The sequence below is a fragment of the Canis lupus genome, chromosome 6, assembly GCF_048164855.1.
Source record: "Canis lupus baileyi chromosome 6, mCanLup2.hap1, whole genome shotgun sequence".
Classification (NCBI taxonomy): Eukaryota; Metazoa; Chordata; class Mammalia; order Carnivora; family Canidae; genus Canis; species Canis lupus.
Window position 1 is genome coordinate 40,787,165 of NC_132843.1, and position 14,808 is coordinate 40,801,972.

Sequence of the window (14,808 nt, forward strand, 5' to 3'; positions counted from 1 at the left end):
CCATGAGCAGAGCAGGCAAAGATGGAGTGCCACTTAGGATCCCAACATTATTCCGCTTGAAGCACTCTTGTGCTTTCTCTGATTCTTGCAGGCATGAGGTCTGAGGTTTGGTGGTGTCCCAGCCCCCACTTCTCACCCTCTACCACCTCAGGGACCTTCCTTCCATGAACCCTTCTCACAAGTAATGTGGTATTTACCTTGGACTTGGATTTTTATTCTGTTTGAAGAAAAAGAACAATTGATCTCAGATCCAGCACAGTGATATTCTCCATTGTCCTTCAGACCTGCTTGTTGAATATGGAAGCTGGAGCTTTCATCAAGGATCTTTAGCATCTTGCCATTCTTGTACAGGGACTTGTTCTTCAGGGCTAGGTCTACATTTGCTTGACATTTCAGAGTCACAGAGTCACCTTCAAACACGGAAGGGGGAGCCTGCAGGATCAGTTTAGCTGCAAGAAACACAAGGCCAGTCACTTGGTCCCCTCCACTGATTCTTCCTTCTCGTCATTAGTATTTCAAACAGATTTTGTAGGATTGGGGATGGGGGGAAATGCATAAAATAATTATAATTCTTTTTTTTCTGATTTAAAAATGAACACATATGCCCTGAGAAAACTTGAAAAGCAGAAATGTAAGTAAAAACTTCTTCTCAGTTGGGCATACTCTTTTCCATGTGTACATCCATGAGTGTCTGTGTGTACTCTGTTTTCTTTATGAAATTAGAATAGTGTTTACATATTTGACAAGTTGTTCTTTCACTTACTGTGCTATGAACACTTTTCTTTGCCATTGATATTGTCACTGAACCTGGCTTCTAACGGCCTCTGAGTTTTCTCTCAATGTGATGTGATGTAATTTACTTAATACTTTTCTGTTTCTTGACTATTCACATTTATTCAATTTGGGGGGAGCATATCTATGATTTCAGTAGGTAAATTCTTAAAAGAGGGGTATGACCAGTTCAAAGAGGGTAAGCATCTTATTTGTTCTTTGTTACTATATTGCTTCCTTGTTCATGAAATCAAATAGCAGTATAACTGCTTCACATTCAAAACAGGTGGCTTTAGGACACAGGAAAAAATAAAAATCTTTCTTCCTTCTCTCTTGCTTTCTGTATACAGTTGATTTTTGCACAATGCAGTGGAAAGTCAGAGTATAACTTTTGACTGCCCCAAAACCTAACTACTAATAGCCAGCTGTACTAGAAGCCTTACTGATAACATGAATGGTCAATTAACACATATTTTGTATGTTTTCTGTATTATAGGCTATATTCTTTTTAAAAAAGATCTTATTTATTTATGAGAGATACATAGGCAGAGGGAGAATCAGTCTCCCTGTAGGGACCCCAATGTGGAACTCCACCACAGGACCCCAGGATCACGACCTGAGCTGAAGGCAGATGCTCAACCACTGAGCCAGTAAGGTGTCCATACTCTCTATTCTTCAAAGTACACCAGAAGGAATTATTACTAAGAAAATCATAAGGAAGGGAAAATACATTTATAGATCTGTCCTATAAAAAAAAAACGCATGTAAGTGGATCTGTGTAGTTCACATCCATGTTGTTCATGGGTCAGCTGTACCTCAGTCTGTCTATCTATATGAAAAATCCTCATGTTGCTTATTATTCCAAGAAAATTTTATAAGCTTAAAACTATATATAGATTCAGAAACCATTCAAATAAATTACTTCTCAAATTTTCTCTTTTGCCTGAATCACATACACACCAATGTTTATAGTAGCAATGCCCACAACAGCCAAACTATGGAAAGAGCCCAGATATCCATTGACAGAAGATATGGTGTATATACACAATGGAATATTACTCAGCCATGTAAAAGAATGAAATCTTGCCATTTGCCATGACATGTGTGGAACTAGAGGGTATTATGCTGAGTGAAATAAGTCAGTCAGAGAAAGACAAATACCATATGATTTCACTCCTATGTGGAAGTTAAGAAACAAGACAAATGAACATAGGGTAAGGGATGAAAAAATAAAATAAGATAAAAACAGAGAAGGAGGTAAACCATAAGAGATTGTTAACTGTAGCAAACAAACTAAGGGTTGTTGGAGGGGTGGTGGGTCGGAGACAAGGTAACTGGGTGATGGGCATTAAGGAGGGCATTTGATATAATGAGCACTGGGTGTTATATGCATTGACCAATCACTAAATTCTACTGAAACCAATAATATTATATATGCTAACTAAATTTAATTTAAATACAAAATTTAAAAACTTTCCTTTTACCTGGGTCCTATCTGTATAGATTTGAATTCAGTAACTATAAGGCAGATCCTGCATAATTGTATGGCTTCTAAAATTTTTATTTCTTTCACTTTTTTCTCACCTGTAGAAAAAATCAATGTCACACCGTCACTTAGAAGCGAATTCTGGGTCTGGCATTTGTACTCTCCAGAATTCTGAACCTTGAGGGTGTTTCCTGGGATTTCACGTAGTATTTCTGTCCCAAGGTACCACTGGTACAATTCTCTGTTCTTTGCTGTGTAGATGTGAGATACATGGCAAGTCAGAGTCACTGCGTCTCCTTTGAAGAACACGGTCCATGGAGGATGGAGGGAAATCACTGCTTTGGGTACAGCTTCTGAGGAAGAAAGAGACAGCATCTAAGATGGAGACCCGTATGGTTCCCACTGCAGTTGTCTGTGGGTCAAACCTAAGAACCAGGCTTTGGAGAATCCCCAAGGAAGCTGCCTGGGAAAGTCAGGGATTGATCAAAGCTATTGACCAGAGCCCCCAGGGAAGGATGGTTGCTCAGGGATGGCAATGAACAAAATTATTTCAAGAAGGCAACACCAGCAGGATTCACTGCCAAATGTCAGTGGGAGAAATGGCTAATTTCTGGCAAGCATCCTACAGAAAGCCACCCCTGCCCCAACACGGCATCATGGTCACAAATTCATAAGAACCTCCCAAAGAATTGTGTAAATCACAGGTTTACACTTTCCCTAAAAGAATAAATCATATTTTCTGAGGATTTTGGCACTGAGTAAAGCTTGAGAGATTGATTTGTTTAACACCTTCATTTCACAGATAACAATTCAGATGCCCTGAAACTCTCATCATAGCTAATTGTAGCAGAGCAAGGAATGGACAAATCAACCACTGGAATCCAGAGGTGACCCAGACAAGAATGAAATCCTAGGCCAGCTGATTTTGGACAAGAGCAGAGGTTGTAGGTCTTCCTTGCTATTAATGGGTCCTCAAACATTCAAGACACTCTCTGACCAAAGAGTGGCAGTAAGAGTCAGAACTAAGAACATGTGTGATACAGATAATATTTCTTCTCTCCCAATCCCTTTTTCTTTTGTGCATTTTTTCCTTTTAAGGGACCAGTTTTTTGGATGTTCTTCTGTTTTCCACACATTACTAACACTATAGAGAGTGTAATATTCTTGCCACTATCTTCACAGTGTGATGTTTTCAGAGTCTTTCTAGCTTGCTGATTGGAGAAAACTCTATTTCAAATCCTACACGTTTACCACGGAGTTGAACATGTTCTGTCTGGTTGGGTGAGGTCCATCAGCAACTAGGGTAAGCACAGGGCCTTCCCAAGACCAGGAGCTGCTTGTGCATTTGTCAGTTCTTCCAGGGAGAGTGAAGGTAGCTACATGGCTATCCTGACCATTGAGTGATGCCAATAGAGCAGCACATAACACTTTCACATCCCTTCAGCAAGAATAGGATATATTAGAGATCTTCAGACAGCTATTGCAAATTCCTCATATTTATTAAGGAGACACTCTTATCCAAGGACACTGAAGAGCAAAAGGAAGGAGAACTCACCAAATTGTCCACTGACAGGAGCTGCAAAAACAGAAAGAGCCAGAGATGAACACAAAGTAAGGATTCCTTGGGTTTTCAAAAGTTATGCCTACTTTTTTTCTATCCATTATCATTTCTTTAATTAGAAATTCATTTTTAAAAAATTTAACACACATTTGTCAAGTATCTCTCTATATCCTAGTCATTGTGCTTGGACTTCTAAAATGAACAAAAAATGGTACCTGCTGGTAGAAGTTGACAGGAAGTAGAAGCAGAAACATGAAGCAAAATAATATAATTATAATACAGAATGTTTGTGCAATAGAAGTACACATAGGGCATCTTGCAGGCAGAAGAACCACTCCTGCCAGTGTGTGGGGTGAGTGTGAGTGTGTGGTGAAGGGGGTGGGCTATGACAGGTCCTGAAAGAGTGATGTTTGAGAAAATGGAATGAACAGATAGGAGTCAACCAGGCAAAGACTTCTGTACAGGGCAAGAGATGATGGGGAGGGTAATAAAGGCAGAAAGGACACAGAGTGAAGAAAGAATATTGGTGTTCAGGGGTTAACCTGGAGTTCTGGAAGGTAAGAAATGTGGGGGAATCTGGTGACAGAGGCATGCAGGGCTCACATCATGGTTGGTAAGTAGCAATGATTTTATTATAAAAGCTACAGTTTTATTATAGCTGGGAGGCATGGAAAATCTTCAAGTAGAGAGTGACAAGGTTAGAATTTGAAACTTAGATGGGGTGTTATGACAGTGGGTAGACATCAGTGAGACCAGATGTGAAGCAGGGAGACTGATTAGAAGGAAGGGAAATAGAATATGATGTTTAATTTTCTTCAGAGTGTTTAACAAAAATTATTTGCTTCTTTACTTTGTTTACTCTCCCTTCTCTAGAATACAAGCTCTATGAGAGCAAAAACTTCTTATATTCATCATATGTCCCCTCTCCCCCCCTGGATCTGTAACAGTGCCTGGAATATAAGATATATTCCATAAATATTTATTGGGTAACAAATTAAGTAACTAGGTCAGTAAATAGGGATAGGAGGACACAGGCTTGAGAAATGGGTAATGGGAAGACAGAGGAGGAGGCAAAATTGGCATGTTTATAAATTGCTTAGATATTTCAGATGAGGGACAGATTTGATTTATTCAACAGAAAGTTTTGAAATGTCAACTATATGTCAGGGACTGGATAGGGCAAAGGAAATCCATCAGTAAGCAAGAAAGATATTGTCTCTCTCCACATGAGGCTGATGGAGAAGTAATCTAAACCTAAATGTTCTAGAGAACAGTGGATCATTTGCCTTTATCAAAATATCTTGGTTACCATGGAATTTGTGCTGTTTTAATGTAGCTAAATTGTTTCTGTTTCCTATGTGGTAGATTTTCCATATATTATTTTATGTAATCTTGTCAATATCCATATGAAGTAAGTTCTATGACTATAACTATTTTACAGGCCATAAGCTGGTTTAAGTAGCTGGTAGGCAGCAGAATGGAATTTTGAACCATTTGTTTGAACACGTCCTGTTTGACCCCAAAGCATGTGCTCCTCACCATTACCCTATCCTGCCCTTTTGTGTTGGTACCACATTGGTATGTATTTCCTATTTATGGAGTATTTCATGCAGCTTCCAACTATGGAGTCTTTTTTCTTATATTATGCCCCACTCCTGCACCCTCCACTTCCTAGTCTACCTCTGTTTCATGGAGTCATTACCAGCTACTTGTTATATAGTATTATTTGCTTGCACCATCATTGGTAACTTGGACAATTATTTAACTGAGATCCTGTTAGGTGGATGTTTCTTGTACACTACTGGACTGGCTGGAGGCCCTTTTATACCATGAGCTTCCTAAGCACAGAAATGCTGCCTCCCATGCTCTCCCATCATTCTCAGCACCCAGTACAGTGCTGGGTATAAATGTTACCAAAATTTTTGTTAAATGAATGAATGAATGAATGAATGAATGAATACATTTTATTCTAATAATTTCAGCTTTGGTAAAAACAAATGATTTTTATATATGAATTGATAGTGACTGAAACACACCCAGAGTTGCAATTAGAATGTTAAGTACCATAAATGACATGAGAAGGTGATGGAATAGGAGTTCCCCAGCTTGTATCTCCCACAAAAATACATATTTGGCAGCAGATACCCACAGATAAAAGTGGGACACTCTGAGACCCAGGTAGGATATTGCAAAATCCCACTGCAGCCCAAGACTAAGGAAGATCACTTTGAGAAGGCAAGTACATGCCCTGGTAGAAGACTCACTGACTATAAGCCCACCTGCAGACCCATACCTGCCTTATCTTTCTGTGGACTCAACTCTAGTCCTATTTGTTCATGGTCTTGCCTCTAGATCCTATTGCCAAGGAGCTCAAGAGGAACCACTTCTGTCCATGTCCCAGTAGCTGGCCCACTGATCTCAGACCTGACTGCTGTTGATGAAGCAGTCCTGTGACCCAGTTCCAGTCCCACTTTACTGCAGTCTAGAGGTAGACTTGGCCATCCAGGAATCAGCCTAAAAACGCAGTGGGAGAAAACTCAGGGACTCAGCAAAAATCACACACATTAATGCCCCTGATAACAGGCTTGCTAATTATGGACTCAACTGCAGATCCAGCAACAGCCATGCTCAGCTATGATCCTGGAGGTAGTCTTTTAAGTCCAGGGAATCAGTAGATGGTATTTACCTGCCAAAAGCAATCTGTGAAGGTATCTGATCTTTTAAATACACAGACATCAATGCAAAGTTACACAGATCATGAAGAGTCAGGCAATTATGAGAACATCAATGGAAATTAATAAAGCTCCAGCAACTGACCTTAAAGAAAAGGAATCTATTGACTGCTTGACAAAGAATTCAAAATAATAGTCCTAAAGAAGCTCAGTGAGCTATAAATGGAAACAACTAAGTGAAATCAGGAAAATAATACATAAACAAAATGAGAACTTTAACAAAGAAATAGAAAACATAAAGAAGAAACAGAAATCTTGGGACTAAAGAATAAAATGATTGAAATGAAAAATTCTATAAAGACCTTCAACAGCATAATTGATCATTCAGGAGAAAGAATAAGCAAACTTGAAGACAGGGCATTTGAAATTATCCAGTTAGAAGAACAAAAAGAAGAAAGAACTACAAAAAGTAAAAAACACTTGAATGACTGATGGAACAACAAGTGAATCAATACACATATTATTGAAGTCCCAGAAGAAGCAGAGACTAAAAGCAGAAAGATTATTTTAAAAAATAATGACTGAAAACTTCCCAAATCTGGGGAGGGAAATGTGTATCCAGATTCATGATGCCCAAAGAACCTCCAAGAGGCTGAACATCAAAAGTCTAAACCAAGACACATCATATTTAAATTCTCAAAAGTCAAAGATAAGGAGAATTTTGAAATCAGTAAGAGAAAAATGACTCATTAAGGAATCTCATACAAAGAAACCCCCATAAAACTTAAAGTGGATTTCTTTAGCAATACTGTAGACCAGAGTAGAATGGGATGATATATTCAAAAAAGTGAAAGGAAAAAAAAAACCCTGCCAATCAAAATACTATACTTACCAAAGCTGTCCTTCAAAAATAAAGAAGAGATAAAGACTTTCCAAGACAAACAAAAGCTGGGGCAGTTAACCACCACTAGACCCGCCTTACAAGAAAAGCAAAAAGGAGTTCTTCAAGGACACCAATGAAAGGACACTAATTAGGAAAGTAAAAACACACAGAAGTATAAAACTCCTTGGTAAAGGTAAATGTATTGTCAAATTCAGAATACTCTAAACACAGTATCTTAGTCCTTCAATCTTCTATGACAAAAATACCATAGTGAGTGGCTTATAAACAACAAAAAAATATTTCTCACAGTTTTGGTGATGGGAAAGTACAATATTAAGGCATCAGTAGATTCATTTCTGGTGAAGGCCTGCTTCATCATAGACATCCATCTTCTCGTGTAATAAGGCAGAAGGGTGTGAGAGCTTTCTCTCGCCTCTTTTATAAGTGTACTAATCTCATTTATGATGGCTCTGCTCTGAAGACTTAATCACCTCCCAAGGCCCCAATATCTCCTAATACTGACCACCTGATGGGTCAGAATTTTAGCATATAAATTTGGGGGGACTCAGACCATAGCATACTTTATGGTGATATAGAATCACTTTTCACTATTGTAGAAGTTTTAAAAGACAAAAGTATAAAATAACTATAGCTACAATAATTTGTTAATGTATAAACAATATATAATATACAGATTGTGACATTAATAACAAAATGTGGGGAGGGAGAAGTAAAAGTATAGAGTTTTTATATGTGATTGAAATAAATTTCTTAGCACAAATCGACTGTTATATAAGATGTTTTAGGGATCCCTGGGTGGCGCAGCGGTTTGGCGCCTGCCTTTGACCAGGGCGCGATCCTGGAGACCCGGGATCGAATCCCACGTCAGGCTCCCTGCATAGAGCCTGCTTCTCCCTCTGCCTGTGTCTCTGCCTCTCTCTCTGTGTGTGACTATCATGAATAAATAAATAAAATCTTAAAAAAAAAAGATGTTTTATATAAGCCTCATGGTAATCACAAAGAGAAAAAAAAACTATAGTAAGTACACAAAAGATAAAAAAGAGAGTAATCAAAGCACACCACTACAAAAAAAGAAATCAAATCACAAAGGAAGACAATAAGAGAGGAAGAACATAAAAAGGAACTGCAAAGTCACCAGAAAACAATGAAAAAAATGGCAATAGTAGTCCTTACCTCTCAATAACTACTTTTAATGTAAAAGTATTAAATTTTCCAATAAAAAACACAGAATAGCTGAATGAATAAAAATAATAAAACTGTATGCTATCTATAAATGATTCATTTTAGGCACAAGTAGACTCACTGTAAAAGGATGGAAAATATATTCCATGCAAATGGTAGCCAAAAGAGAGCAAGAGTGACTACACTTTTGTCAGACAAAACCGATTTTAAGTAAAAAATTGTAACAAGAGACAAAGAAAGTTATTATAGAATGATAAACTGGGAAATTCATCAGGAAGATATGCAATGATAAATATATATATACCCCATAAAAAGTGCCTAAATATATAAAACAAATAACAGAACTGAAATAAGAAATAGGTAATAATCCAAAATAGTAGGGAACTTTAATAACCCACTTTCAACAGAGGGTAGATCATTCAGACAGAAAATCAATAAAGAAATGGCAAACTTGTACAACACTGTAGAACAAAAAGTCTGTGTATCTAATATGTAAACCTAATGGACATATACAGAACATTCTATCCTACAGTAGCAGAATACACATTCTTCTCAAGTGAACATGAAACATTCTCCAGCATAAATTATGTATGGGTCACAAAACAAGTCTCAAATTTAAGGAGATTGAGTTTTCTGACCATAATTGTATAAAATTAGAAATCATTAACAGGATGAAACTGGACAGTTCACAAATAATGGAAATGAAGCAACACACTCCAGAACAATCAATGAATGAAAGAAGAAACTGAAAGGAAAATCAGAAAATATCTTGAGAGGGCTGCCTGTGTTGGCTCAGTGGTTGAACATTTGTCTTTGGCTCAGGGTATGATCCCAGAGGTTCAGAATTGAATCCCACTTTGGACCCCTTGTGGGGAGGCTGCTTCTCCCTCTGCCTGTTTCTCTGCCTCTCTCTCTGTGTCTCTCATGAATAAATAAATAAAATCTTTCAAGAAAATATCTTGAGAGAAACAAAAATAGAAACACAACATAGTAAAAATTATGGAATATAGTAAAGCAATTCTAAAAGTTAGTAGTGATTAATGCCTACTTTAATAAAAAGAAAGCTCTCAAGTAAAAAACCTAAATTTACACCTCAAGAAGCCCAAAGTTGGCAGAGGAAAGAAAATAATAAAAATTAGGGGAGAAATAAATCAAATAAAAATAAAAAATAATAGAAAAGAGCAACAAAACTAAGAGCTATTTTTAAAAAGGGATAAACTAAATTGACAAACTTTTAGATAGACCAAGAAAAACGAGAGAAGACTCAAATAAAATCAGAAATCAAAGAGGAGGCATTAAAACCAAAACCACAGAAATATAAACAAATATTACCATGAACAATATACACCAACAAATTGAATAATTTAGAAGAAATCAATACATTTCTAGAAACATACAGCCTACCAAGACTGGATTATGAATAAATAGAAAATCTGAACATACAAGTAAGGAGATTTAATTGTTAATCAAATTTTCCCCTGCCCCCAACAAAGGGGTGCCTGCCTGGTTCAGTCAGTTAAGCAGCTGACTCTTGATTTCTGCTCAGGTCACGAGCTTAGGGTCATGAGACTTAGCCTCAAGCCAGCTCCTTGCTTAATGGGGAGTCTGCTTGAGATTCTCTCCCTCTCCCCCTGCCTCTCCCCTCACTCATACTCTATCTATCTATCTATCTATCTATCTATCTATCTATCTATCTATCTATCTCAAATGAATTTTAAACAACAACAAAGAAAAGCCCAGAACCAGATGACTTCATTGGTGAATACTACCAAGCACTTAAAGAATTAACTCCAACCCTCTCAAACTCTTCCAAAGAAACAGAGGAGAGAACACTTCTAAACATACTTTATGAGGTCAGCCAAACAAGTACACTACAAGAAAACAAAATCACAGGCCAATATCTCTGATAAGCATAGATTTTAAAAGCCCTAAAATGAAGTGAAATGTTAGCCAACTCAATTCAACAGAGTATTAAAAGGATCATGTGTAATTTACCCCTGGGATGACCCAACTTGTGCAAGGCAATAAATGTGATACACTACATTAACAAAATGAAGGATAAAAATCTAAGGATCATCTCAATAGATGCATAAAAAGCATTTCACAAAATTAAACATACTTTCATGATAAAAAAAAGTCTCAACAAATTATGTATAGAAGAGAATTATCTCTCATATATGACAAACCCACAAATAGCATCATAGTCAACAGTGAAAAGCTAAAAGTTTTTCCTTTCAGATCAGGAACAAGGCAAGAATGCTTACTCTCGTCACTTCTATTCAATACAGTGCTGGAAGTCTTAGCCAGAGTAACTAGGCAAGAAGGAAATAAAAGACATCCAAATCAGAAAGGAAGAAGTAAAATTGTCTCTGTTTGCACATGGTAGTATATAATAGATAGAAAACCCTAAGGATTCGCCAAAAAGGAACGCCTGGGTGGCTCAGCAGTTAAGCGTCTGCCTTTGGCTCAGGGCATGATCCTGGAATCCTGGGTTGGAGTCCCACATCGAGCTCCCTGCATGGAGCCTGGTTCTCCCTCTGCCAATGTCTCTGCCTCTCTCTCTCTCTGTGTCTCTCATGAATAAATAAATAAAATCTTTTAAAAAAAAGAGTCTGCCAAAAAACTGTTGAAACTAATAAACATATTCAGTAGAGTTGAAAGACACACAGTCAATGCACAAAAATGAGTTACATTTCCATACACTTGCAAGAAACTATTCGAAAAAGAAAACAGGAAAACAATCCTACTTATTATAGCATCAACAAGAATAAAATATTTAGGAGTAAATTTAACCAAGGAAGTGAATAATCTGGATACTGAAAACTACAAAACATTGAAAGAAATTAAAGAAAACACAAATAAAAATAAAGACATTCGGTGTTTATGGCTTGGAACATTAATATGTTAAAATGTCCATATTATACAAAGAAATCTACAGATTCATTGTAATCCCTATCAAAATTCCAATGGCATTTTTCACAGAAACAGAAAAAAGAATAATAAAATTCATATGGAGTCGCAAAAAAACCCCCCCGAGAGTCAAAGCAATACTGAACAAAAACAAAACTGGCGAAATCATACTGCTTGATTTCAAACTATATTACAAAGCTATAGTAATCCAAAACTGGCATAAAAGTACATATAGAGCAATGAAACAGAATCAAGGACCCAGAAATAAATCCACACATTTACAATTGACTAGTGTTTAACAAGAGTGTTAAGAACACACAGTGGGGAAGGAATAGTCTTCTGTATAATGTGCTGGTAAAACTGAATACCCACATGAAAAAGAATTGGGCCCTTATATCTCACCATGTACAAAAATAAACTTAAAGTATATTAATGAGTTACATATAAGACCCAAAACAATAAAATTTCCAGAAGAAAATATAGGGAGAAAGCTTGTCATTGGTCTGGGACATGATTTTTTGGATGTGACCCCAAAAGCACAAGGAACAAGAGAAAAATAGACCAATAGAATTGCATCAAAATAAAAAGCTTTTGCACAGCAAAGGAAATAAGCATGAAGAGGTAACTTACAGAATGGGAGAAAGCCATTTGTAAGCCACATATCTGATAAAGAAGGTTAATATCTAATATATATAAGGAACTCTAACAAATCAACAATAAGAAAACAAATAGCCTCATTAAAAAATAGAATGGGTGACGGGCACTGGGTGTTATTCTGTATGTTAGTAAATTGAACACCAATAAAAAAAAAAAATAAAAAAAAAATAGGTAGGGACCAGAATTGATATTGATATTCTTAATAGAAGATGGCCAATAGTACATGAAAAGATGCTCAACATCACTCATCATCAAGGAAATGCAAATCAAAAACCACAATGAGACATGATCTCACATCTGCCAGATTGACTATTATCATAAAGATAAAAGATAACAAGCATTGGCTAGGAAGCGGAGAAAAGAAACCCTGTGCACAGCTGGTGAGAATGCACTTGGAGTAGCCATTAGGCAAAACAGTATGTAGTTTCCTTAAACAATTAAAAATTAAACTACCATTTGATCCACCAATCCCACTTCTGGATATCTATCCAAGGGAAATGATACTTATTTCTTGAAGAGACACCTGCCGCATCCTTTACAATAGTGGGGATATGGAAACAATCTAAATCTCTACTGATCAATGAATGGATAAAGACAACATGGCATAGATACAAAATGGAGTATCAATCAGCCTCGAAAAAGAAGGAAATCCTGCCGTTGTGACAACATGGATGAACCCCGAGAACACTACACTCAATGAAATGCGCCAGACCCAGGTGAATACTGCATGACCTCAATTTTATGTGGAATCTAAAAAAGCTGAACTTGCAGAAGCAGAGAATAATAAATGTATAACATGGTCACTAGAGTTAATGGTAATATATACTTGAAATTTGCTAGGAGAGTAGATCCTGAGAGGTCTTACAAACACTCGCACAAAAGGTAAAGTGAAAAGATAGAAATGTTAATTAGCTCAATCATAGTACTTATTGTAATAATACATGTATATGAAAATATCATCTTTTGCATCTTAAATATGTACAATTTTTGTCACTTATGCTTCAAAAGACCTGGGGAAAAAGAATGTTGTTTGCTTTAGGTTTTCCCCATGCCTTACTCACCTCCCCTCTGGGTCCCACTCTCTCTCTTCCCGTGTTCTTTATCTGCGCATCACTGCTATGGTTTGTATTCAAGTGTTGGGAAAGGGAGACATCCTTTGTGCTAGAGACCATGCCTCCCCTGCTCAGGACCAGGACCTGGGCTTGTCATACTAGCAATAAATAAGTATCCTTTGCAGAGAGAAAAGGAAGGTCTTCTGTGAGGAAGGCAATACTGAACAAGCAAGCATCGTACACCTTCTGGACTTCATGAAGTAATATTTATTGTAGAAAAACAATGAAGAGATTCTTAACTGTTGTGGTCATCGAGTTTCCTTCTTGTAAGACTGAGGGTTTATCTCAGCTCTGACCACTCCTTCAACTTCAAGAGCGAAGCGAAGCCCCTGAGATGTAGGGTGAATCCTGAGAATATCATCTCCCCACACAGGAAAGAATATCTGAGCCCCAAGAGAGGCTGTCCCTGCCCTCCTGGGCCCCTGTCGGGCAGTTCTACTCACCCAGGACCAGCACTGACACCCACAGCAGCATGAAGACCTGGCTGAGACCAAAAGAGAGGTTTTCTCAAGAGTAACAGCGTTGGTTTTGATCTTAGAGTAGTACGCTGTCACAGCAGCCCCAAGGAGCACATCTGAGAAATTTCTTTTTCAAAGAGCAGAATGCATTAGTGAATTAGAAAAAAGGAAGTGGAAGTACCCATTTTAACTACTAATCAAAATTTCCTGCCTTATGATCGAAGTGAGAAAATAATGCTAGGGTTTTAAAAAAGCACATATCCTTGTCCCCACATTTCTAATGCTAGGAAATTACCTTAAGGAAAGTATGTGTAGATAGTCTAAAAGAATGTTTATGGTAGCGTCATTCATAATTGCCAAAATGCTAAGAACACATGAAAGATGATGAATAGGGGACTGTTTACAAATATTCTGATACAGCTCTATGACAACACGCAATACAGCCATTAAGAATGAGGTAAACCTACATGGATAAGCAGGCAACACCCCTCTAGTTAGTGAGGAGAGGAAAACATGAATAGATCGGTACATGTAGTATTGTCCCAATGGGGAACATGTGAAAAAATAGAATTCATGTGTGCATAAACCGATAGAAATATACTTTTTTCCTGGAAAGTATACCTAAAATAGTAGTTACAGTGAACTTGTGGATGAGAAGGAAACATTTGTTTTATGTCTTTCTATGTCTGATTTTTTAAAAATTAATGTTAGTGTATTGCTTTTATAGCTTTTTAAGTCAAGTTTCCATCCTGGTCAACAAAGATCCTTAAGATATTAGTACCATGAGGAACGTCAGTTTCTTCCTTTCAAATAATGTTTCTTACCCCTTCTTTTTTAGATCCATACCTTGGTCCTCCTAAGGGGACATCTCATGTCTACAAATGCACATCACTTTACATATATTATGCTACCTCCCACTTGCAGTACTCAGAGACAAGAAAAGCATATATGGGTAAATAGAAACGAATCCATCTTAGTCCAGCAGAAGATGCGAGCGAAGAGCCTTTACATGTTATTGGATACAAACAGCGCTGCTATGAATATTCTTGGATGCTTCTTCTGCTGCATGTGTAGACACATTTCTACTGGGTACTT

The 14,808-nt window shown here is 37.3% G+C and overlaps 1 protein-coding gene across 4 annotated transcripts in view; it reads right to left on the bottom strand.

The window, feature by feature from the left end:
• FCRL5 (Fc receptor like 5) overlaps positions 1-13,851 on the bottom strand; it is a 33,782-nt gene extending 19,931 nt beyond the window's left edge. For 3 of the 4 annotated variants that reach the window (XR_012032747.1, XM_072830094.1, XM_072830091.1), the window contains exons 1-4: positions 13,699-13,851; positions 3,813-3,833; positions 2,356-2,610; positions 198-449 (exon numbers count right to left, since the gene is read on the bottom strand). Coding sequence is in view for 3 of the 4 variants with exons in the window: in XM_072830094.1 (XP_072686195.1) it covers positions 198-449; positions 2,356-2,610; positions 3,813-3,833; positions 13,699-13,729 (559 nt within the window). In the remaining variant the exon portion in view is untranslated. The remainder of the gene's footprint in view (positions 1-197; positions 450-2,355; positions 2,611-3,812; positions 3,834-13,698) is intronic. The other variant, XM_072830093.1, reaches the window with a different exon arrangement.
• Positions 13,852-14,808: the final 957 nt, after the last annotated feature.